General features: G+C 38.0%; 1 protein-coding gene and 1 long non-coding RNA gene across 2 annotated transcripts; both read right to left on the bottom strand.

Moving 5' to 3' along the window:
* Window positions 1-16340: 16340 nt before the first annotated feature.
* aar2 (AAR2 splicing factor) lies at window positions 16341-19936 on the bottom strand. Its single transcript, XM_008413904.3, has 3 exons — window positions 18877-19936; window positions 18557-18786; window positions 16341-17526 (listed from the first exon to the last, which is right to left on the bottom strand). Exons 1-3 carry the CDS (start codon window positions 19640-19642, stop codon window positions 17359-17361), a joined length of 1164 nt encoding a protein of 387 aa, XP_008412126.2. The 5' UTR covers window positions 19643-19936; the 3' UTR covers window positions 16341-17358.
* Window positions 19937-21593: 1657 nt separating this feature from the next.
* LOC145552252 (uncharacterized) lies at window positions 21594-25384 on the bottom strand. Its single transcript, XR_014088231.1, has 5 exons — window positions 24446-25384; window positions 24082-24216; window positions 23798-23854; window positions 22217-22354; window positions 21594-22110 (listed from the first exon to the last, which is right to left on the bottom strand). It is a non-coding gene; the product is annotated as an uncharacterized LOC145552252 (long non-coding RNA).
* Window positions 25385-26018: the final 634 nt, after the last annotated feature.

Here is a 26018-nt window from a genome sequence, read left to right on the forward strand (position 1 = left end):
ATAATCTAATTTCACGGCGTCTGGCACCGAGTCAGAACACAGGAGAAGCATGGGCAGATCTAAGTCACATGCCGCTGTGTGTGTCCATGTGTGATAAGAGTCTCTGTGCTGCTTAGGTTATGAGAAATGTAGCTCTCACTGGAATGAGATTGTCAAAAACAGTCAAAACCATAAAGTCAGTCTGTGTGTGTTAATGCGAATCGATGGGTTGTAAAGGTATTTGGCAAACGCCCTACAGGGATCTAAGAATGAAAGTGGAGTAATAATTTTATTTAAATTATTCCATGTAATGAATCTTATCTAAATATCCCAATCCTGCTTAACGTATTCCATAATGTGATATTAAAACAAACAGTGGGAAGATTAGAGACCAGCTTGGGTTATTTTAATGCTAATTTGACCTTTTTTTTATGGTGATAAAGTCCAGTTTCTTTACTGTTTTCTGCCTTAAATTATGCAGATCAAAAACAAAATTAAAACATGGCACTATCAGCATTTTGAACACGTCACTCCCTACGCAGTTCTTTCCTCGGGCCCAGTTTCAAAATAACACTAAAAAGAGTCAAGTTGTCCAGGCCAGAACCACAGCTTACAAAGGTGGAAACACAAAGAACTGGTGCTAAGCAAGCCCTAGCACCAGTTTAACACTGGGACCAGTAAGGTAGCAAAGGGACTTAGGTGTTGATTTGTCTCTCTTGTTCATGACATATCCAGTACTTTCTGTTTGGGTTTAGATTAAGGACAACACATGTCCAGACTGTTTTAACCTGGAACCTGGAGCAATTAATAGAGATAAGTCTGAAAACTCTTTAATGGTAGAGATTTGAAATTTTATCAAGAATATTTATTATGTTCTTTCTATTTAGCACAGGCCAACTGCGAGTTATTAATCAAACTGTACATGTGAAACGATAGCTAACACAACAGCTGGCAAATGTGCCTTTGTATGTGGGTCAGTTCCTCATTAAGGTTCAGTCAGAAATATGAAAATCAAATCTTCTCACTGAAGTATACCTTTGTGCTAGCCAATTTGTAGGAATCACAAGTTTGTTTGAAAACTTGACAACACTGATTACACGTAAACCAATCGGAATGTGATTGTTGCTGTGTTCATAAAAGTACAGATTGAATAATTATACAGTTTAACCTCCTGTTGTCGCTCCAGAAAGATTGTTGAAATGGTACAGTAAAATCTATACAAACTATTGTAATGGATAGTACACATACCAAACACACAGCAGCTGCTGCTGGTCCCTCCGCTCCACTCACCCCATTGTACTGCACTTTATCAAAGCCTTGAAAAATCCAAAGCACGCATCTCTGTGCGTATATTACTTTCAGCGGAGCCCACAAGTCTCACTCTTGGGTTTCACACACAGCAGAGAGAGACTGTTGCCATAATACAGTTTGGAATGTAATTATACTTGATTGGTGGCTCAGTGTCAATAAATCAATATTGAACTGTTCGGATTAAGCGTTGCGAGCTGAGGCGTGTTAGCTAGAGGAGCTACAAGACAGGCCCAGAGAGGTTTTTAGACTGACTCTCCTGTCTGACATGGTAATCCTCCTCATGGCAGAGCATAAGCCAAACAAATCTCATTTTAATAAAGACAGGAATTCTCCTACACAGTGAACAAGTTGGACATTTTTTCAGCTGTCTGGAGGAATTAGTGTACATTGTTTTTTTCCCTGGGGGCGTGAAAACCTGCTGTATTGATTTGAAGTAGACAGAATATTTCTAGTGACATTTCGTGAGGGAAGTTAGCATTGGTTATTTAGGCATTTGCACAAATATTCAGCAGAAAGTACGAGGGCAGGGTTGGCCACCTTTTGCCTTCAGAACCTCCCATATGCTTTGGACTAGATTTATAGAAAATTCTCCCTGTTATCATGTTTGTTATTTCCTGTGTGTTTTAGATATTTCCCTTCTTTAGCACACCTCATTTAATTGTTTTAGCATGTTAAACAATTTCCAGATTTTATTTGTATTATTTTTGGACCCATTGAAATAAAGCAGGATATAAGACTATGTGGTGTGAGAGTAAATACTGTATGTCTGAAACACAGTGGCCATACAGAAGGATGATTTGAGGTGTATTATAGAAAGCACTGAATTGAAGAACTTGTTTTTCAAAGGTCTCTTTGGAAAAAAGTAGCTGGCTAGGTCTCTTTGAAAAACAAAGAGAACTTTATTTTGTGAATCATTCTATTCTTAATAGCAAGCCTTGCATTTTCTGGAAATTTAAAAGATTTCTAACTGATATTATCAATGTTGAGTAACATTTAACAAGATTAAATGTTTACTAAAATGATTTAAAAAAAGATCGATTAGCACCCGTTTGGCTGAAAAAAATTACATCATGAATACCAATTTGCTATGATAACTCAAAAAGAAATAACTCAAAAGAAAGACAAAAACATGATAACCTCAGTGACGAAGAGAACGTCAACAGGAAGGCAAAGTAATTTGAAACACAGAGAAAACAGACTGTGGTCTAAAACTCCATAAAAAGGGCAAACAAAGTCATATTTCATGGCACGTAGCAGCATAAAAACAGACAAAAATGATGATCAAAAAGGTTTGCTGTGTTCAAGATTGAGAAATAATCTGCATGTTTGTGGGCTTGTTACATTACAGGAATTTCAGCTGGTGATTCTGTATAATAAGCTCATTTGCTGTGACGCAACTGGTGACATCTGTCTGGAAATAGTTGCTTCTATCTATTTTCATGCACTGACATCTGTAACATCAGTTTCCCATTTTCTCTGGATGTAATATAAAATTTGAATATCATAGATTTATTTGTTTTAAATAAATGCAACATTCTGCTGTGCTTGGTGTTCATTAATTTGAAAATGCTGGCATTTTTCTTTATGCAGAAAATACATATAGTAGCTGGCAAATTATTTTGAATATTATGCTTGTCAAAATGTGATTCAAGTTCAACTCACGAGCATTTTCAATAACTTTCCTCTGGGATTTTGATGGATTTCTTTGGTAGTTCAACTCTTCTTTCCTTACTTTTGCATTTGGTTAGAAGAGGGATAAAAAAACACCTTTCAGATAATAATTCTGTCAAAGTAGGAAGTAGTTTATTTTGGTATTATGTTTGCATCATCAGTTGACATGTCCACTAAAATACTACAAAAATACAATGTGTTGGCTAAAAATGTTGGGACACAGAACTTTGTCAACCAGAATGCAATTTTTGCATCAACAATTGTTAAAAAACAGAGCAGTTCACTACAAACTAAATGCAGAAACCGCTTAATTCCCATGGCTGTGTCCTTGACCTTAGCCCTGACCTCATAACCCCAAACTCCCTGTAGCTAACCAGCACATTAATCATAGGAAAGTCTTCACACCAGAGGAGGACCAAGCTTTTTTTTTTCTGATAATTTTCCTTTTTCATTTAATTCCGTTCAGATTTTTCCTCATGCTGTTTTGTCAAATTAATCCCAGAGCCAAACATATTTCAAGCCAAAGTATTTGATTTTGTGTTCAGAGGAAAAAGTAAGAACATCCTGTTTCTTTTTCAATTAATCTCAGACACACAGAGGATTTTAATTACAGGTATTTGTTTTGGGTTACTGATTCATTCTTGACAAGAAACACTTTCCTTGCCTGGGGGATGATTTTTCCAACAATTTACAGAATGGATTTAATCCAATGTGCTTAGATCTCAACAGATCACATTTTAATAGACAGGTAGAGAGGGACACCTAATGCAACAAAACCAGGTTAAACAAATTTGTAAAGGTGTGTATTTGTGTGGTTCTTCACTTAGCAAGACACAAGAATAAAATTAGTTAGTAAATCACTCACATAGAGCTATTAAACTAATGAAACATCAAATGCTGTATAAACCATCAGTGGGGCGTTATTTATTTAAGACATGACAATTAGGGTAAAACTGAGCTCTGGGTTGTTACCAGTGCACATAAGTTCTGTTAATAATTGGTTATGCATGGTTTATAGTTAATCAGTGTCACCACCACCAGCATAATTAGTTACATGGCTACTCAGTCTTATTGTAAAAAGGCACAGCCAGAGTTGTAGCAAAAGAATTCCTTCTGAAACCAGTCAACCTTAAACCTTAAAGATAAATCTTCGTTGTGACAAAAGCATGCAGGCCTCACTCCGACTGAATTACTTTGTATGGTATTATGTTAATGTATTTCCCCACGGCATACAAATCCCAGTCACCAGCCCCTTTGACTCATCATAGTGTTGTTCTTTTCTTCTTACCCTTAAAACAAACCCATTTTCAATCTCCTTGTCTGAGCCTCAAGGTCCCTCCCGGGCGTGTGAAATAACTGTGTGAAAAGCTGGACTCTAAATGGTTTGGGTGTGACGGCCACTGATTTGCCAATCATTTCATTGCTTTCAAGAGAATGACAAGACCGTCAGAAAGGGAAGGGGGAGTGGGGAGCTTGCTTTTCACGACAGAGCAAAGAAACAAACACATGCATGTGCAGGGACTGAAAGAGAGTCACGACAGATTTTATTCTGACATCCTGGAAAGGTTTTCTTTAGAGGTGGCAAAGGCTGTGTGAAAATGTGCAAGTTTTTTTTATTTAATTAAAACCAAGCTATCAAGAAAGGGATCCAATTAATTCACCTCTACACATCGAATCATTTGTCTAAATTGTTTTCCGCACAAATACTCTTATGATATTTGCTTTCTTTTGTTTACTTCTATTTTTGTTTTGTTTTGAATGCATAAGCCACCCCTCCAATATATGATATGCATAATATTGGTAAATATTTGTTATTGGCCAAAGCTCTAATATTAGTATTGGATATTGATATAGATCAGTGTTTCTCAACCTTTTATGGGCCAGCACCCACCTAGCCTTTATCCAGGTCCCTCACCGCCCCCCACCAAATAATTTGTAGGCTACTTTGCACTGAGTATTATTTTATTATTAATATTACTATCACTATTGTAGATGTTTTGATTTTTATGCTTGTTTCTGTATTTATCATCAAAAATAACTTCCCAGAAAACAAAAAAGCCATAGGAATAGAAATTATTTGCACAGGTGTCTAAGAAAAATGCAATGAACATTCAAGTTAAAATTGGTAGGCCTAACAGCAGCCAATCAGAGTGGAAAAAATATTCTTATTCTTTTCCATTTTCTAGTTGTTAAATATTCCACAAAACGACCAGATAAAAGATTTAAAACATGTCAGTTTAAACTTTGATCTATTTGCAAACGACTGAGCTCTGCAACATTAAAACATGGATAGAACTGTAACTACATTAATCATAACTTTTCTTCTCTTCAGTGTTTGTTGGTGGTGCAGCTCTGTGCTGCCTTCAGGAGAATGGGACATCAGAGTATCATCCATAAAATTTCACCCACATGGCATTTAATGTGCAAACCAGAGCTTTCAGTGGAAAAACTAAAGTTCCAGGTCCTTTTAATGCCATACAAATATGAGACAGAAACATGGATTATATCTTTATATAGACTTCTCTATTGATTTATAGATTAATAGTTTTACTGGACAGAAATTACAAAGAACAAAGAATCTGGTTCTTAATCAAATCCTAATGAGTCAAACTGAAAGTGTCATGGAGCCTCATGACAATAACATTGACATGAAAAATAATATTGAAGAAATAAATATATCAAATCTAATTAAAAACACAAATAAGTGATCAGTTTTTTACTGTTATGGTCTGTAAGATATATTTATTCTCAGTATTAGATGTGGTCTCAACAAACCCATGGCACTTCAACAATATTATTTTGCCTTTTATCTGGAAATAGTGTGTTTATTCTTGCCATACAGTCCTCTGTATTAAGTATTGCTCAAAAGGTTTTGCATGCCAGTTTATTCCTCTGTATTTACTTTAGTTTCTTAGTTTATTCTTGCATTTTCTTCTTCTTTCATTTCCATTTAGTTTCCTTTGATTAGTATTATCCTCTCTTGGTTTATTGCTAGGTCCACTTTAGTTTCTTTCCTGTTGCTAGATTTATTTGATCGTTTATTGACCATCAGTAATCGTCACTCATCACCTGCTGCGCCGCCTAATCGTCATGTGTTTCACATCATGTGTTAATTTTTTACTATTCTCTGTTTTTATGCCATAATTCACATCTAGTTTGTCACTCCGTTTTATGTCCCACTTCTCCTGTTTCAGAGTTTTGCGCAATTTGCGCCTTGTTTTTTTCCTTTTTAACCCCCTATGGTGCAGGTTGTATCGACGGGGGAAAGGCAGACTCACATAAACCTTTTAAAACAACGGAAACAATTGCGGTATTCCAATTATTGAAATATAAAAGTGCTGTGGTACCGTTGTTCCATCACACCCGTTTCATACCGGACCACTTACAGCCCCGGTGTTAACGCTATAAAATGAACGCTCTCTGGTGGTATCACCCTTGGAGGGATTTCTTTATTTAAATGGGTTCATTTTTCAGGGGGACACAAATAGTGAGGGTACCGTCATTTTAGTAATTACATGTTTATAACAGCAATTTTCTGTTAGCCTTCCATGGAAGTGTTCAGCCTTCAAACGGAAATAAAACACCTTTTAATATAAGTTGCTGCTTTGACATGATCACAGAACTGCCAAAACATATGTACAAAAATACCAGACAAAGTGAATCACAGCAACGTCATCAGCCGGTGTAACGCTGAACTGATGCGGTGAAGCTACAAGTAGAATGAAGCTGCGCCAAGAAGCTAACAAACACTGAATAGAAGGAGAGCTGCCATCAATACTGTTGCAGCCAAGCATGATTTAATGTTACACAATACAGTTTTACCAAGTTGCTCAAAGTCTAAACTGATATTGTTGTGCATATTAGGTGTAAAGTTTACCTTCGACCAAACGCCCCCCAGAGGAATCCCAGCGCCCCACTTTTGTAAAAATTTCCGCCAGCGCCCCCTGCCGTCCTCTGAACGCCCCTCAGGGGGGTGGTACCGCCCACATTGAGAACCGCTAATATAGAACTCAAATTTTTATATCATCGCATCCCTAGTCATCAGTCTACAAAATGATTGTGTAACCACAACATACATTGGGTATTACAAAATTATATATATTATTTAGATTATTAACACTCTTACACGGTGTTGCAAAAAATAATTGTGAATTTTTATTAGCTCAAAGCTGAAACCATCAAAAGCTCGACATAGCTTAATTTGTGTAATGAGTGGCATCACACTAATTAAAGTCGTTACTCAGCTTTAATCAGCATAATCGATCAGTTTCACTTTTGTTTTTATGAAATTACTGGAATTAATGGTTTGGAAACTGTCCATGGAGTGAGGAATGCCCCTGGTTTCCCATTGAATTGTAACTATAAATGTAAGCATAAAGCATCCGGAGATGGTTTATTATTGCTTCATTTCTCCATAATTAATCACTGAAGTCAAAAAGAAATTGAAACTTAACCATTTTGATCTCTTACAATATTTTTATGGATGACACAAGCATTTACTCATCACCTTACACCAACCTTAGACAAGCAGATAATAAATGGATGGATGGATAAAACATTAGGAAAATGAGACTAATCAAAAAGTTTACAAATTCAAACATTTTCCATTTTCCTTTTTACGAATCTGTTTAATACTTAAATCAAATTTTGCACTTTTCCAGTGTTTTTTAGACTATACAGGATGAACTCTCTTTCCTTCTTGCATGAGTCTGTACACCCATGCATATAAAATTAGAACATACAATAAAGCACTTCATGCTGACCACGTAATACTGAAACTGGTCTGAAGCCAAATCACTCCAATAAAACAGAAAACAAATTATACATAATTTACTGGACTTTTTTGTATGAATGCACAAAACCAGATCCTCTTATGACATTTTACTCTGTGAGCGGGAATTAGGGGCCTGACTTTCATTAGCCAGCTGTTGATCAATAGTAACTGGGACACGGAGACGGCCCAGAGCAAAAAACTAGGAGCTGGTCCAGAGTATGTTCACTGCCAGTAGGTGTTTATCGGTCAAGCAGCAAGGGTCAAAGAACTAAACACCAGCAGCAGACAAAGTAATCCGCTGTGTAAAAGAAGTCTTGATGTTGTGATGTGCAAAAGACAAAAATCTGCCCTGCAGCTTTAAATGACATCATGGCAATGCAGCAGCTTCTGCAAGTTGTTTGCAGCATGGGTTGAGTAACCAAAGCTGCCTAATTAGCTGACATACCGCAATTATACCACACCTAAAACATTGCTGGGCTGTCGATCGACTAAAAGGAGCTTTGTTTCAACATTTCTTGCAGATTTGTTTGTAATCTCAAATTTTTCAAGTCCCAACCTGATATTTGTGGATCCATCGAATTCTCCTCGATGACCTATCAATGCTTTAGTTGCTGTGCAAAACAAATTAGAGCCACACGCATTTTTTTTTTTTTTCAGTTACATTACCATTTGGAGAGCGTTCAAACAACTCGAGTCACAACTGCCAAACTTAAAAGTTTTGTCCAAACATCTCATTCCCACCAGTTAGATCCAATGTCTCCCCATTCATGTATTGCCGAGTCTTTGACTTGATATCGTTTCTCGCTCTCTGCGCTCATCAGATGGCACTGTGAATTGCTTGTGGTTTAACACGGATAGAATAAAAGTCTCCTGAGCTCAAGCCAAACATGTGGCCACCTGGCTCCGGCGAGCCTAGCCACAGCATGGACACACACACATTCACACACTGAAAGAGAACTTGGTTCAATCAGACAGACTTAATAATAGCGGTGACAGCAACTGGATCTGACAGGAGACAGTCGGAGCTAAGATTAGGGACAATGAGCCGAGATGGGTCTAGGATCACGGCCAGTAAAACCGAAGGAGAGTCAGAGCTGGAGAGACAAATGGAAAGGCTTTAAAGAGGATGTTTATTGTGAATTATTTATTTATTTAACAAACATACTGATGAGAGGTGAAGTTTCTGTTTGATCTGTGATTGATTAGGAGTACATTTTGGGAAGAGGATATTTTCTAAAGCCAACTTTTTAAAAAAGTCGAACTGTGCACTCCGTTGTCTTCCACTTCTTGCTCGATTACTCTCAATTTGAACACTGAGAGGAAAAGGGTGGTGGTGGTGGTGGTGGCTGAGAGGTCCGTTGGGGTGGGGGGTGGTGAAATGGAAAGTAGTATGGAAAGAGTAGCAGGGGAAAAAAGCTTGCAAAGGAGACAAAGAAGATGTGATAAGTGAATGAAGGGATCTGGGGATTTTATTATGCTGTCTTTAAAAGAAAAACTCTGGATAACAAACGAAGTTCCATGTCGTAAAATGTGGATTAATGAAGGAATGCAGAATGTTGCTTTCCAAACCCTTCTATTTCTTGACCATAATTTCTGTAAATCTTGTCACATATAATAACTGGAAAAGCCATAGTAAGGGTCTCCTTGGTTGCATATTAACTTTATCGTGCAGAGTTAGCTTTTTGAGAGTTTAATGTGTTTCAAGGTATATTTTAAGATTTAAAATAAGACATTTTATCACAAAACTAACAGTTTGAAATGATGAATCATTCCACATTCCCATGTACAGTAAAGAAAAATATCATTCAGCCACTCAGCACTATGCAAAAGTATTTATACAACTACAGCTTTTCTTTTTACATTTTGCAAAGTTCAGTGAGTTTATTAGGATTAAAAGGCAAAACAAAGTAGTCCCATGTTTCTGAATGGAAGGAAAATTACTCATGGATTTTAATATGTTTTACAAACAATCTGAAAAGTTTGACTCAAGTTTATACATCTAGAGAATACATTTTTTTTCTGTTATTGTTTTGCCAACTGGCTCAAGGTCACTCAGATCAACTAAAGAGCCACCAGGAACATACATTTTCAAGTGCTGCTACAGATTCTTCATTGGTTTATGGTTGGGGCTTTGACTGAGAGGTTTTAAGACATGAATGTGCTTTGATCCAAACCACTTCATTGTAACTCTCGCTCTATATTCTTATTGGCATGAACAGGAAACCTTTACTCCAACCTAAACCGTTTCATTGCCTCAAACGAGTTTTTGCTTTTATGTTTGTTTTTTCAGGATCGCCCTGTATTTAGCTCCCTCAATCTTCCCATCAACTCTGACTAGCCTCTCCCTGCTGAAGAGAAGCATTCCTATTGCATGATGCTGTCAGCCCCGTGCTTCAACAGTGCAGATGGCCTGTTTATGGCTACGTGCAATGTTAGTTTCCTATCGTGCATAGTGCTTCTCCCACACTGTTGCCGTATCTCAAACATGATTTGACACAGACTGCAAATGTCAGGACATTCTTTCAACAAACTCTTTATTCTTCCCACTCTTACACAAATCCTGATTTGCACAGTGCATAACTAATAGCTGTCATCCAAACACATTCTCCCACTTGAGCTATGGATGTCTGGAGCTCCTCCAGAGTTATTAAGGGCTTCTTGTCTGGCTTCGTTATTTAACACCTTGAAATTGGCCTCTGTCTCCTTAAGATGCTTGCACTCTTCCCGAGACTTCGCCTTCAGCACGTCGTCACAACAATGTTTCTCGTTATGCCATCAACAATTGCTCTTTGGAATGTTGAACTGCGAAGTAACTCACGTAATCAGCTCAACAGATGCACAGTTCCACCAGGTGTTTGCTAATTGCTGCTGCTAGTCTGGAGGAGCTCTTTGGAGAAGGTGTGGGAGAGGGATGCTCTGTGAAACTGCAGCTCCAACAAGGAGCTTAGTGGAATTAGGTGGTACTTTGTGGGAGAAAGTGTTAAGCCACCTCGAATGGTTGCCATGGGAGATTCCAGGATTTCTCAAACATGTATGAAAGAATCAAAACAACACTTTAAGAATGTGTTTGATGAGGGAATGAGATTATACCATGATGTAAAGCTCAAAAAAGTCAGTCCTATATAAAATCCCCCCACCCTTAAATCATATCAGTTTCCTTTGAATTTATTTTGTGTCAATCAATCAATCAATCAATCAATCAATCAATCAATCAATCAATCAATCAATCAATCAATCAATCAATCAATCAATCAATCAATCAATCAATCAAATAAATTCCCATTTAACCACATAGCATTTCGTTGTTGTAAGAAGAGAAAAAATGTAGAACCTTGCTTTTTAAAAAGATTAGACTTTTACAATTTAGTGAAATGCCCTTATAAATATTTTCCGTTTTTTTTCTTTTTTTTTGATCAATGCTGAAAATATTCATCCCAATCAATGTCACACGTTCCATATTTGGTGGAAATGCAGAGGGAGAAATCCACGAAAGCTACAAAGAAAACATCTTTCTACGTCTCAACTCTGATGGCTACAAATTCAAAGCAGACAAAAAAAAAAAGTTTCAATAATTCATCAGAAATTCGTGAATTATTCACAGGGTAGAGTGCAGCCGGCAGAAGGTGAAGAGGAGCAAGGCAAAGGGAAAGCACTGAAAGTTGAGACGAAGCATAAAAAGAGAAGAAAGCATGGATTTCTTTTAATACCCAGTGGAAAACAAAAGGTAATGAATGTGTTCATTTTCTGAAAGCGCTGCACCGCTGCAGGGCTTTCCTCTTGCCCTTCCTTTCCTATAGCTCACACCAAAGAGGGGTGTTCTCTCCCATAGGTGTGGGGCTACTAGAAGGGGTGATTTTCAACCAGTGAGTCCTCTGACACACTAACATAAAAAAATAGAGAAGGTGCGTGCGTGCGTGCGTGCGTGCGTGCGTGCGTGCGTGCTCAGGGTGCATGGGTATTTAAAATGTGCTTTGACAACCTCTGCCAGTGTTTTGGCTCTGAGTGCCACAGCCAAAGACAACATGGCTTCCCTAAAAAAGGAAGTCAGAGATCAGTCATTTGATGGTCAGTTGGTGGAGGATGAAAGATATCGGATGTGCTGAGTTTGGGGAATAAGTACCAAGGAATAGTTTTACTTTTATACGTGCCTTGAAAAAGACTTTTTCCATATTTTGCAATATTCCCTCCATAAACTTGAACGTATTTTACTGGGATTTTTGTCACAGCTCAATCCATCATCTGAAAATAGAAAGACAAAGACCCTACTAAGCATGCAGCCAGAGCTACAGTTCACTGTTTTAGCACGACTCTGCACTTATTTGTGTCAAATATACAAAACTTTTGTGGCTGTCATGTGACAAAATTTGGTAACTCTAAGGAGGGTGAATACATTTGAAAGGGACTCTATCCGATGAGCCAAACACGATAAATTGGATCGTGAAACATTTTCCCTTTTGTAATTCAAACCGGTCCTGAATTAAAGTGAACATCCATTGCTTCCCTTGACTCCTCCAACGCAGATGTAAACACTTTTATGAACTCTCGAACTACAATCAACACAAAAGGTGATCTGTGCCTCTGTTGCTCAGCAGGATCTGTGCCTGCTAATCAAAGTCCGCACTTGTTTCACCTCCACAAATTTAGCAGCTTGCGCTCAGAAAATGACCGACCAGCTGTTGTGTGCGCATGTAGTACATGATCCGAAAGACACACATGCCTGCCTGCCGCCACCTCAAAGGTCTGCCGCCTTGTTTTTAGCAGCAGGCTTTAATCCCTTCAGCAGATCACCATAGCAGAACATACTGTGTGTGCACTCACTTTGTGCTCGCTTTCCACAGTTTCCAGGAGGAATTTTTGACCCCATCCATCCTCCCCCCCTGCCTCAAGCCTTCGGCACCCGCCTACATCACCCCCACTTCCACATGTCTGGGCACCAGAGTCACTCCGTGCATCCTGGGAGAAAACCACACGTGCCTGACTCACATTAAGGTCATGAGAGTCAAACATGTGAAGTCCTGCCATTACTAGTGCAGAGGAGGGATTACAGAATATTCACACCCTGGTCATCAATGCAAAGTTTTTAGGAGACAAACTGTTTCACAATAGCAATGTGGGAGAAACCAGCAGCTGGAAAGGACTAAGTGTGTGTGTGCACGTGTGCTTGTGTGTGTGTGTAGCACGCAGAATTCACAGTGCAGATGTGCAGGCACAAACTCTTGTGACATAATATTTACGTTGAGAGGGCAGATCTTTTAGCCCTCATCTGGAATTGAACATTGTTACTCATATAAGATAAAATCAAGAAAACAGCTCACAATGGTAAAAAAAAAAAGAAAAGAAAAGAAAAGCTAAATAAATAAAAACAAATTAAGAGAAGGAAGTAGCACAATGATGTTGCTAATTACATGAGTCTGATCACCAGATGAATCAGTCAACGTAAGCACTTCTACTAAAGCGAAAGTCTGGAGCATTTCAGTCAATGCCAAGGAGAAGTGAGATCATCAAGGATCAAAGAGAAGGAATTTATAAAGTCCATCAATCTTTGAGGAGTCATAAGACAATCCCCAAACAATATGGAGTCCATCATTCTACAGTCCAAAAAGGAGCACAAAGGTAATATCCCCAGTACGTCCCTCTCAAAGTTTGAACGTTCAGTGAAGAAAGTGCAGACTCTACAGGCTGGAGTTAGAATAAAATCAAAAGGCCGAGTATGGCTGGTTTGGAGGAGTTGGCAGGAGAAAGACGTTTTTGACCCCAACATGGCAGCACACATTCTGTCTTGATTTGTGGCAATACAACTTTTGTCCAAGGTTACATGGTGGTGGTTTGTACAGTTGTCTGACATCAAAGAGGCCTTTGGTTTAAATCTCAGCTGCGGAGGCCGATAGGCCTTTGGAGTAGGCCTGTTTCCTCTCATAGCCAAGAAGAATACATGTTTGGTTAAGTGTTGATTGTAAAACTGGCCTCAAATGTGAGAAGTAGCATGTGTGTTTGTGTCTTTGTATTGGCCCTTTGATTGACTGGCGACCTTCTCGGGCTGTAACCCACTCGGTCGGATAATCTGTGTAATGCAACCTGATGATTATCTCAGTGACAGAAACAAATAAAAACCAGAATATCTGAAAGAGAAACGATTCAAAACTTTGCTTTTCACTTGGTGTCCAGATTTCACTGGAATCAAAGACTCAAGAATAAACATAACCTTTTAATAAAAGACTCTACAGCACAGTGCCTCACAAAAGTGTTCATACACCTTAAGCAGTTTCATAACTGTGATGTCACAGCTAAAATCTGTAATAATGGGATTTAATTGCTCTACAAACATGTTCAATCTTCCTTCCCCCCAGACTAAACTACACATCATTGGTGACAGGGCCTTCTGCTCTGAGGTACCATGGCTATAGTACTCTCTTCCCAACGATCTGAGGTTGCCACACACCACTGAACACATTAAGAAAGAACTAAAAACATTCATATCTACAAAATTTAAATATACTTTTAATCATGATGGTTTTACATGAAAATGTACCACTGACATTTTAAAAAGTAGAGTGCATGACAAATACAGTAAATGATTATTATTATCATATGACAGACAGACCTTCATTGAGTTGAGAATAATTGGAAAATGGATGGAAAATATTGCATTGTTTAGAAATAGTTCTTACAAATAAAAATCAGAAAACCACAGAGAAGCAGCCAAGACCATGACAACTATGTAGGGGCTGCAGAGTTTGTTTGTTTAGATGTCACATAGTTTGCTCAGATCCAATTAGACCAAAATTGAACTTTTTCAGCCAACATCGAAAAGGACAAGCTGTAGCCAATCACCAATGAAATACTCTGCCCATAGTTTTAACAGGGTCATGCTGCGATGATGCTTTTCTTCAGCACTGAAAAGATAGTCAGAGTTGATGGAGAGATGGATGGATGTACATGTTGCAATCGAGTGAGGAAAAACTTGAGGGAGAAGTGTTTAGACACCAAGATTTGTCAGATTCCAAACACACTTTGAATCAAAATCAAGAAATTACAGCATGAATGACGTGATAAAATATGAATTTCTTCTGCGAGTTGGACTGAAAGCAGCAAGGAGTAACCACCTTCTCTTCCCGCAGATAGCAAAGAGGAGATCAGTCCAGTTACTGAGGGAGTAAACAGAGACACGTGTTGACGCTGGCGGGATGAGCAGCCAGAAGGCTCCATGGGAATGGCAAACTCGCATCTAGTTTGGAAAAAGAAAATAAAAAAAAGCTCCACCGTGACTGAAGGGGTCAGTGAGGCTTTGAGGTTCAGCACAATCAACGCAGCATGTTTTCCAGCCTGCTTTACTTCCCAGCCTCACCAAGCAAAACATATCTGAGCGATCAGCAGGGAAGACGCTGCCCTACCAGGAATATGCCTGTCCTCTGAAGGTCAGTGGGTGCACGCAGCACAGAAAAGTGGGACACTTTAGTTGTCTGCTGACTGTATGTAATTCCTACACTAATGGAGGGACCGGAATGCCACGGACATCCCAACAGAGTCGTTTGTGTGACTGCCTCATTGTGCAATGTACATAATTTCATCCTCAGAGAGGAAAATCTATGTACAAATGCTTGGCTTGCATTCCCCTCTGTGTTGTGCTTATATCAATCCGCCATGTGTTCCAAGCTGTTTTCTCCATCTAATTGTTTTCAAAAGGAAAAATTACAACCAGCAAAGGGGTTCAGTGGGCCCACAGTAGACCACAAATACTCCACTGATCTTCTTTTAAGTTGGGCATAAATTTCCAGGGGGGGAGGGATTTTATTCACCAAGCCTAGCATTACCATCTATGTCACAATACCATCTGTCTTCAGGGAAGAGAATGCGTTCGTTGTATTGACATTTTGGATATTCATCAACAGCCACAGAGTCTATTAATTCACATAATTGCATTAAGCGATTATATTTCTTCTTTTTGTCCTGTTTGTGGCAGCTTTACAACTATAAATGTTGCTCCTGGGGTTGTGTGTCAAAGAGGAGAGGTCCAGCTGTGGAAGAAAGTGGTTCATTATGAACAGAATTAATGTTTCACGAGCTTAACGAGCCAACAGGAAAATACAATATCTGCCCCATCAATCATGGCCACTGAAGGGAAACGTGCACAGATGCACACACACCTCATTAACGCCACATTATTATGTTTATCACCAAGATGTTGTCGGTGCGCTCCACATGTGTTTTTATTGTTTGTTTGTGGCTTAAATCTGAGAAAATTACAAAATAATCCAATTTAATTGCAATGACCTAATGCCTCTTACCATCTGAAACAGGTAAAAGTTGTTAAATAACTGCAAGGTCTCTCCAGGACTTGAGAAGATAGCTGAGCATCGACAACAAGGAGCCATAGAAACCCGCGTTCTGTGGCGAGGGTCGCCATCTAGTGGACAGGAAAGTAATAACACCCCGTAATCGCCAACGTAAACAGATGTTTACTAAATATAATTAGTCCATGAAAGTGCTTTGTAATGAAATGAAATTAATCATATGCCGGTGCATAAAATTACAGTATTATTAGAAATAGGATTTATTTCAGAAATTGAATTCAAAAAGCAAGTTTTGTAGAGATTAATTAGGAGAGTGAAATATTTGAACTGTTTATTCTGTTTATTTTCACCATTTTATAGGTTAAAAACATTCAAGCACAGTTTGCCAGATAACTAAGATATGACACTACATCAACACCAGCAGGTGGCATCATAAAATCATCGCCGACTTTGGAAACCTCAAAAAGAGCTTAAATAGCTTGGATTCCACTTTTCCTCAAGACACTGGAACCTTGATTTCCAAATAAGTTGCAAAACTTACTTTCATCTGGAGAAAAAAAAAAAAAAAGACAACAGCCTAGATTCTTATTAGAAGCTTAGGACATCCTTGGTTCAGGATTGCTTAACACTAGGAATGTTTTAACCTTTTTCCCAGACACGTCTGGGTGTTTTTCCCTGGAGCTCTGACTCCACCGGAGCACAGTTCAAACTTTCTGAATTTCCTCCAAATACTTGAATGGTCAATGATTCGCAATCTTCAAGGCTTTTGTAATCCCTGTTGCTAGTGTGCCTTTTTCAACCATTTGTCCTTCCAATAAGGTTCTGATACAGCCTTGTTTGAAAAACCCATTAGCAATGACCTCTTGTGTCAGGTGTCTGCAACTTTCTACTGTGAAATCTCCCATGATTGCATCAACCATAGAATAATTTTGTTGATCTGATGTAATTTAATTCTCAGACAAACTGAATTTTAGGTTATTTTTAGTTGTAAGCTATAACCATAAGGATGATCAAATCCTGTCAGTGATGAACCTATATATTGGTTACTGAAATTATTTTTTTCTGTAACTATTCATCTAAAAGTCTTTATTTTTAATATTCATAAAATATAACATTTGTTTTGAATTCCTGTATTCAACTTGCAATCTTCAAAGTACTGATAAACATGTTCAGAAGGCATCTTCTTTTACCTATAACAAGACTGTAACCATACAGGTGGTTTAATTACTTTTTTTACATTAGGTAGTCACATTGTACTTTTTTTTTGTACACACCACACATCATACTAAAAAAAATACCAATGATATGATGAATGTTTGAGACAGAGCTGTTTCAGTCCACTGTGACACCTTCAGGTAGCTCCACCACCACCGGAGCACAGTCATCCAAGTCTGCATCAAAATCCCAACAAAACTTCTTGGTCAGGTGGGCTTTGAACTTCTCTGCTTTCTTTCGCAGAGTGCTGTCCACACCAGGTCCGGTGGCAAACTGGAAAAAGTCCTGCAAAATAAGTCCAACAGTATTGGAGTTTGTCATTAAAGCTGCAGTATGTAACTTTTAAATATATAAAAAATTTTGTATATACTTATTGACACTATCACCATGTTGTACTAGTATACTGTGAAACCTGCTAAAAAAACTCTGCCTTCTCCTACGGTCCTGCTGTCATCTACAGAAATATGCCGTTCAGTCAGAAACAACCAATCAGAGCCAGGAGGAGGGTCTTACTGCTGTCAATAACACTGGTGAATGTGCTACTCACACCCTCCCCCTTTTTCTCTGCTGCTAAACGGCTAATTTACCACAACAGAGCCTGCCAAGAATGCTGTTGTTGTAAGCCGTTTCTCCAACATTAGCACATTGTACACGAGGTTGATTGACAGCACTGAGACCTTTCTCCTGGTTCTGATTGGTTGCTTTGACTGGGAGTGGGACATTTTTGTAGACAGCAACAGTAGCACTGTGAAGAGGTGGAGGAGCTGATATTTTCACAGATATTTGTCTCATACCATACAGTCACAAATTTTTGTAACAGTTACATACTCCAGTTTTAGCCCATTGGATAACACGTAAGCATTTTCAGAGTAAAAGTAGTTCAAATAGATTGAATGCCCTCCAGGCCGCCTGGAGTCTGCAGGAGACCTGCTGGTTCTTGATTGTGTTGATTGTATTTGTATCTGACTGTATGATTAACGTGTAATGAAATAAATTTTTGCCTGGCTTTTATCTATTACATGTTGTTAATTGGATGCTGTATAAATTAACCTGAAACTGGATTGAAGTCTTCAGTAGAAATACAAATATTTTATTGGTTAACAAAAAAATTAAGTTCAGATAAGATTCATAGTGAAACCGTGAGTGCAAAATTAAAGCTACAATGTGTTTCAGTGAGTTAATAAATTTGACTTTTGATGCTCCAGGAAATGGTAATGCAGTTTTTTGACAATCATTACTCAGAAAACAAAGCTAGTATACCATTCACCTCCTGAGGTTTCAGATTTAGAAACTTTTCTAAGCGCTGCCCCTTTACCTGGAGTGTGCTGGTGAGGAAATTATTCTGCGAAACGATGTCAACGAAGAAGTCCGGGGGTACTTCTCCAAGCTGGTGGTAGAGCACAGTGATGAGGCCCAGATAGAGTTCCTTCCGCTTCCTCATGGCGTCCTCTGAGCGGCACAGCAGAGCCAGCAGACTCTTCCAGTGCTCGAAGCCCTCGTACACGTTTCCGACCAGGAAACACACAAAGGCAAACTGCAGCTCACCTAGAAAGGGTCAGATGAAGGAGTTTATTTTTTTTTCCCAAAAGAAATGTAACAGAATGGCTATGACTAAGAATTAAACACTTAGGCTACCAAGCAGGTTGAGGGGTTGGTCCGGGTAGTTCTGCTCCAGCACAGTCTCCAGGGAGTAACTCAGGTCCATGCTGCATCGGGTGATCTCTGCGGGTGAAGCTCCAGGAGGGTAGGACTTCTTGGGAATATCTGAGAAGCGCAACTCTGTGCCCTCCCTCTGCTTCATCTTTGGAAGCCTATCCAGTCCCTCCCTCATGCTTTGACAGGCTGTGTCATTCCTTGGCTGCTCTGCCCGGTCTTTCGTGTGTCTGAACTGCAGCTCAGGGATGATATCACTGAAAGCACACACTCGACCTGAGAGAGGCTGCAGGTTAACAGCTAGCTCCTGACTGATCTGGTCAGTGAGGGAAACCCACTTCCTCATCACCTCATATGGATAGGGACCCAAGTAGGGATCCAGCTCTCGCAATGTGCTCCGGATTCGGTTCACCTCCTCATCATTCTTTGAGGCCGAGAAGTCCAGATCCTCTTCTTTGGGGTCCCAGTGAGCCAACAGAATCTCTCTGGGTTTAAGAGTGAGGAAGAGGCCTGATTTAGGACCAATTTCTCCACCACAGCTTGGAGAGTTAACGGAGCAGAAATGGAGGAAGTGGAGACCCGGAGGGATCATCTTCACTCCTCTAAAGCGAGGACCCACCTGCCAGCTCTTGCAGTCTATCCCCAGTTCAGTGCCCTGAGGAACACCCAGCAAGACCAGGGTGGCTCCTTCCTCAAACAATCTCAGAGCAACATCTGGATCCATGTCCACACAACTGCTGCCCGCCATGTTTGACTGAGAACTGCACGCCGGGTCCAGCAGGACAACTCAAAAAACTGAGGTGTGTTCTCACCTGTTAAATGAGCTGTTCATGTCCGGAGCGCTTCGCCTCTAAATATGAAAACACACACCGATGCTGTTCAGCTACACAGTTAGAAAAATAGCTGTTCACTCATGTACTCTAAAAGAAATATTTTCATAACAACTTTTATGTTATCCATAAACCACCTTAAAGTTGGCCGTTTTTCCCCCAAACGTTGGGAATTCGTTTGCGGTAACACTTGTGTCACATTTTCATTGGTCCGGGCGGAAACTGCGTCGTTGTTGAAGAGTTCCGCTCATCTAGTGTCGTAGAATTAAAGTTAAGAAAAAAACATTGTAATAGTTGAAAAACAAACAAACAAAAGTTTCCATTTTTTCACATTCTGTAAGGATTTTCACGTTTGTAAGGGACTTTACTGATCCAAACTACCAGCTAATTTCTATATGAGAAAGGATATAGGTCAGTGATTCTTGAGAATAGGGATTTTTAATTTTTATATATTTTCCAACTCCATTGTCCCTAGTTTTTGTCAACACCGTCAGACATGAAAAGAATGTAAAAAAAATCTGGCATTATTGGGGGACACCAGAACTTCTGAGGACCCCATGACCTCTTCCTTTCTCTTCCTTTGTTAGGAGGGCTAGTTAGCTCTGGTTAGCTTATGTTATTATTTAGTTTTTTTCTTCTTTTTATTCCTAAGTTGTTTGTCACAACCATGATGTGTCAACACCATAACTGACAATTTACAAAACTCTGATGAAATTTTGTGAAATAAAAGCTTAATTTTGGTTCAATGTAAATATTTGACAGATCTGATGAGCTACAATATGGCCTCCTTCAGAGTAACATCATATAAATTGAGGTAGTTTGGCTTTTTGTCAACTCCGTCAGATGTCAACTCCATCAGAGTTTTTGTGACTCTTTCAGTGAAATTGTTGTCAAATCTCACTTAAATGTGCAATTTATTCATTTTAATGTATTTTACATAAATTGCATTACTTCACATGTATCAAGTTTTTCATTTTACTCACTAGTTTGTCACCACCTTCAGCTCTGTGTCAACTCCATCATGAACTGTCAACTCTGTCAGATGGACTTTTTGTTGTTTTTTATTTTAAATAATATTTATTTTGTTTCTTGAGAAGCATTTGTCTGTAAAATGAAAATGATAAAAATATCACTAATAGGGTATTTTAAGAATCATTTTATATTTATTTTTGTCAGATGGTGATGACAAAGTTCTGGGTCAGGTCGATTAAAAATGTAATTTTTTGAAAAATGTTGCAACTGGGAGCCTGTACCTTAGCATCTTTACATTTCCAAAACATTATTTGTCATATTTGTATACATAAGGTTGAGAAATAATAATAATAAAAAAAGGGAAACCCATTTTATCTCTATTCTCAAGAATCACTGAGGTATGTTATCTGAGATGTTGACAACTGAGAAAAATAGTGTAAAAAGAAAAAAAAAACCACATAGTTTCAACCTAATGACAAGAAAAATCCATTGAGAAATAATACAGGTATTTTTAGTGTCAATCTATTATGATAATTCAATTATTCCATAAAAGATGCTAATCTGTATCACAATTTATAAAAACATTAGATGACTGTCATTTCAACCAAAGTGATTAAGAGACATTTTGGAAGGTTAGGTGAATGTACTGTCTAAGATTTTTTCACTTTGCGATTAACTTCAAAGGTTTTGGGGAATATTTTGTGATAGAGCTAGTGTTGAATAGCTAACTGTTGAATAGTGTGGTATACTCTTCCTAAGTTGGTGGACAAAATAGTGCTTTTTAAAATGTGCAAAGTTTATTGTTTATTACCCTAAAGCTGCTTTTTGTGTCAAAAGCAACTGTCTCCCACAGACTTAATTAAATTGTCAAATTTGACAATCAAAGAGAACTTCTAGTGGCAAGTCTTTTGCATTTTTATTATGTGGTATGAGTATTTTATGGTTATAGTGACATGTGGCTTACAAACATGATACATAAATGTTACATCAGGAGAGACCTTGACAACGTGCATATTATTAAAGTATTTGCATGCACTTATGATACTCTTAGCTTATCTGTGGTTATGATGAAACATATAACGAGGCGCAGTGGTGAGATACAAAAGACAGGCAGATTTTATACACAAAACACTGAGAACTTAACAGCAGCAATCATTTGTTATATTGCATTAGAAAGAGAGCTGTGCATAAAAAAAATAGGTCATTGAGTTCTGTAGCGGTGCTGTGAACATTCTTGCAGGTCATCTGGTATCTTCATGAAAAGGTGGCACAGTTTGTCCTACTTGGAGAGAACATGGACGCTCTGAAGTTTCTTCCAACAAGTGATCATCAGCTTTATAACTCTGATCAACCTCAGTCTCCTCCTTTTTTTTCCTTGTATTTTTTTGACAGCTGAACATGAGGTTTTCTTTTCCTGTACAAAGAACAAGAAAATACAGCAGATTTATTTGAATTATATTTAACTCAGTGAATATTGGTGATAACTTTAAAGATGTTTTTTGTTGTAGTTTTTTTTTTACCATGTAATTAGGACTGCAGTTTTGAATGATGAGTCGCTCCATGCTCCCGACTGGCTTTTCCAGGTCAGACTGCTTGCCACTCCTCTGACACAGTATCTGCTGCGTCATACCATAGATGGACATCAGGATGCGGCGTTCCTGTCGAGACACAACATCCCAAAAATGAAACAACACAGGGACAATGTTTGAATTAGTTTATCACGCCTGACAGATTATAGTCAAACTGTAGGAGATTTTCAGAAAAATATTTCTCAACATTGGCCAACATGAGAATTATGAGACAAAATGTGGTAGATTATTTACCCTGTCCATGGTGCTGAAAGCAACTAGGAATGACTAAGTTGCAAACACAACAAAACTGAAGAAATCAGAACATCTTATGATGGACAGTTTTGCAGGATATATTATTAACATGAAAGTGAAGAAGGACTCAAATTATTCATTTTACTAAACATGTATTGGATCAATCATTTCAAACAGGAAGTAAGCTGCAGAGGAGGAAACAAAAAGTTGGAAATAAAAAATTTTATATTTAAATATGATGTTAAAAAATTTGTACTGAAACAATATCAAATGATAGGAAAGAATAAAATCATTGGGTGACAAATAAAAAAAAAATCAAAATACATTATAAATACAAATAATTCTAAATGCACATATACATAAGTAAATGCACATAATTCAGCTAAATGCTGACCTAAATCTTGTAAGATGTTCATATTTTGGTTACTGTTTGTGGGTCTGGTGGACTGTCTGCATTTTATTGCTGAAATTTAACCCAAACAAAAAAAATTTTATATGAAAATATAAAATAGATGTTCACTTGATCTTAAGTACATCAATGTAAACATGATGTAATGGATAAGTATGAATTTTTGCCTTTTAACTTTGAAAACATTTTTTAAAAAAGTATCACGTTCATGTTTGCTGGATGTTGAAAACATAATTTTAGAAAGAACAAAACAAATGTGTTTTTACCTCTAAGATTTTATGATAACTAATTTTTTTCATCTTTATTTTAACTTTTATTAGAAATTTCAACCAATCTTTGGGTGTTGCTCACCAAAAGATTGCTTGAGATCAGCTGCTGTAAGCCTACAGCTAGAATGCCTGGGGTCAGTGGGTTGCTGAGAATAGAACCCCTGACATTATCGTTTCCAAATAGTTACATGTTGACTATACCCACACAAAAAATGTACAAATTACAATGTTTGTGGTGCATCTATTGATTAAAAAACAAAAATCCCCATTTTTCAAAACCCAGTTTTTGGCACAGCCTGTGAGTAAACGTTATGGTTATTTGAACAGTTTATCTCAAAAACAAAAAAAATATGTATTATATTTAGAACCAATCCAATACAAATACTTTAATTAAAACTTTATTTTGTCTGCTGTAAGTGATTACGAAACACTCGCTAAATGTAGATATTTTACCATAAGCATCTATACAATTTCCTGTATGAGGCTATAAAGGGTTAAATGCTTCGCAAATAAGTAAAAGCATTTTAAAATCAACTCAGTCCAAATTGATTATTTCCCATACACTTGCTTCTCTAGTTTTCTTGGTGTGATGCCACTTACTTTTCCTGAGGGACAAGGGTCTCTCTCCTTGAATGTAGTGGCTGAGCCAGTCAAATTCTGAAGGAAGAATCACAATTAGTGTTTTCCTAAAGTAATTACTGTGCATTTGTTCCGTCTTAAAAGAAAAGAAAACAGATCCCCAAGTTCTACTTGAAGATCACTGGAGGGCAGCGTATCATTAAAAATCAATCATGATCTGTTGTACATGACAGCTAAACGTTGACAAAAAGCTGATAAAATAGTTTCAAACAAGCAAAACCTCGCGATGTGCTATTTGATCCTACCAAATTTTGCAGCTCAACAAAGATGACCTCTCGGTAGGAGTCCAGTATTTCTTTATAGTTACATCCACGTTTACCGCAACAGTTGGCCAAAATAAGAACCACCAGGACACTACGGAGCAAAGATCCGGTCAGACACTGAAAGAAAGAGAGAAGCGTGTGAAAAAGAGACAATTCAAACGATATATATGTTCTTTAGATCAGAGTAGAAATAAATATTCACAGCTCATCTTGCTCCTTGTGCTTTATTAATGTGACTAAAGACAAATAGTTCCGCAAAAAAAAAAAAAATAAAACTTCACCACGAACGGGGCGACCTTCAAACATCTCGCCTTAGCGCTGCGTAAATACGCGCCAACGCACTTACCATTTATCATGATTTTCTGCAGGATCCTCAGACGAGCAAACCCATCTCTGTTGGTGGCTGGGAGATCCGAAGAATTTCTTTGGATTCTGCAGGGCTCATTGTAACCAAACCTGCTTCTTTTTTTTCTCTCTCTCTCTCCTTCCTCTTCTTCAGTTCTTTTGTACTTCCTCCAATGCAGAGGTTAATGTTGTCGCTGTGAGCGGTTCAGCGCGGTGCTCCGTGGTTTCCAACATCACCAACGTAACAGCTGCTCCTATTTCCTTCCCCGTCATGGATGGTTGCCGATGGGCTTTGGGTTGCACCAAACTCCTGTCCGATCAAGTCGAGGAAAACTTTTGCAATAAATCACTCGGATTTATCCTTTCAGTTTCGTTTGAAAGATTTGACCCCAAAATAAGGGTTGATTTGGTACCGCGTTTAACTAAATATAGAGGTTTGTTTTAAAGTTTGATGGAGCACTTCTCCTCTGGAAATGATTTCCTTTTGTATATGCCTATGATAAAATAAACGTCACATAATGAATCAGACTTTCAGCCAAATCAAAAATATCCAGTGTGACAACAAAGAACAAGTCTGGGAACTGCATGGGGGGAGTTAGACATGGATTCAAAAGGTCTGGGAAAGATTTCTACTCAATAAAGCCATTGTGCTCTCTCAAACACAATTTGACATTTAAATCTCAACAAATATCAAGTAATAGAATTTGTTTGGAAAGAACTGCCTTTACCACAATACTTTTTTGTTTTCATTGGAAAATGCAAGGTACAAGACCACAGAGAAAAACGAATTTTAAAAAGCAATATAAATCATCCACGTGTGCGAGATGGCTAGAGAAATACACGGAACATTGAAAAACACCTGGTTCATCACCTAAATCTGTAAAATATGTCCATTTATCTTTCCCTCATTTACATTTTAGAGATTTAAAATTAAGTTAGATACTAAGTGCAAGAAAAGCAGACCTTACTGTGAATTTAAGCGTTTCTATTTGCATTTAATAGAAAGTAATTTAAATATCAGTTCATTGATTTTAATGAAAACCCCAAATATTTATGGTGACGTAAAAATGTCAGTTCAGCAGTCAAAACTGCCTGAAGCTGTTCATGACTTGACTCACCTGCTTGCTGTTTAAATAGGTGAAAAGTGAGCACGTCGTCAAAGCAAACAGAAACAATGACACCTGAAAAACACGTGCTTATGTCCTTCTCTGAAGTTGCACAATGTTACTGTTAAATCAGACTTTCTTCATTTTGTTACACATTCCTGTGGTTAATGTCTATTTTTATTTCTTATGGTTATGGATTCGACAGAAGCCGGGGAATTGTGAAGGATCATGGTGTCTCATTTGGGAATTTATTCCCGTTTACACTCCAAAGCTTTCCTTCAAGTTAAGACAGATATTTAGATATTTAGGTTAAACATCAAGACTTTTAAATTCAACTTGGAGACGTTGATTATGCTTTGATAAAGTCAAATCTTCATGAGATTTTGTGTTTGCTCCTTTACCTAGTTAAGATACAGGGGTGATTGTTAGTTATTGGTTTTCTGACCAAGACCAATGAAATCTATTTTG

The sequence above is a fragment of the Poecilia reticulata genome, chromosome 7 (assembly GCF_904066995.2).
Source record: "Poecilia reticulata chromosome 7, P_reticulata-male-v2, whole genome shotgun sequence".
In the NCBI taxonomy this organism is placed as follows: domain Eukaryota; kingdom Metazoa; phylum Chordata; class Actinopteri; order Cyprinodontiformes; family Poeciliidae; genus Poecilia; species Poecilia reticulata.

Excerpts from the sequence above, each read along its gene's own strand:
- aar2 (XM_008413904.3), bottom strand. The coding sequence starts at position 19,642 with ATGGCGGGCAGCAGTTGTGTGGACATGGATCCAGATGTTGCTCTGAGA. Across the intron at positions 18,787-18,876 it reads CCAACCCCTCAACCTGCTTG|GTGAGCTGCAGTTTGCCTTT; the intron begins GTAGCCTAAGTG and ends GACCCTTTCTAG. Across the intron at positions 17,527-18,556 it reads TCCTCACCAGCACACTCCAG|GACTTTTTCCAGTTTGCCAC; the intron begins GTAAAGGGGCAG and ends CTTATTTTGCAG.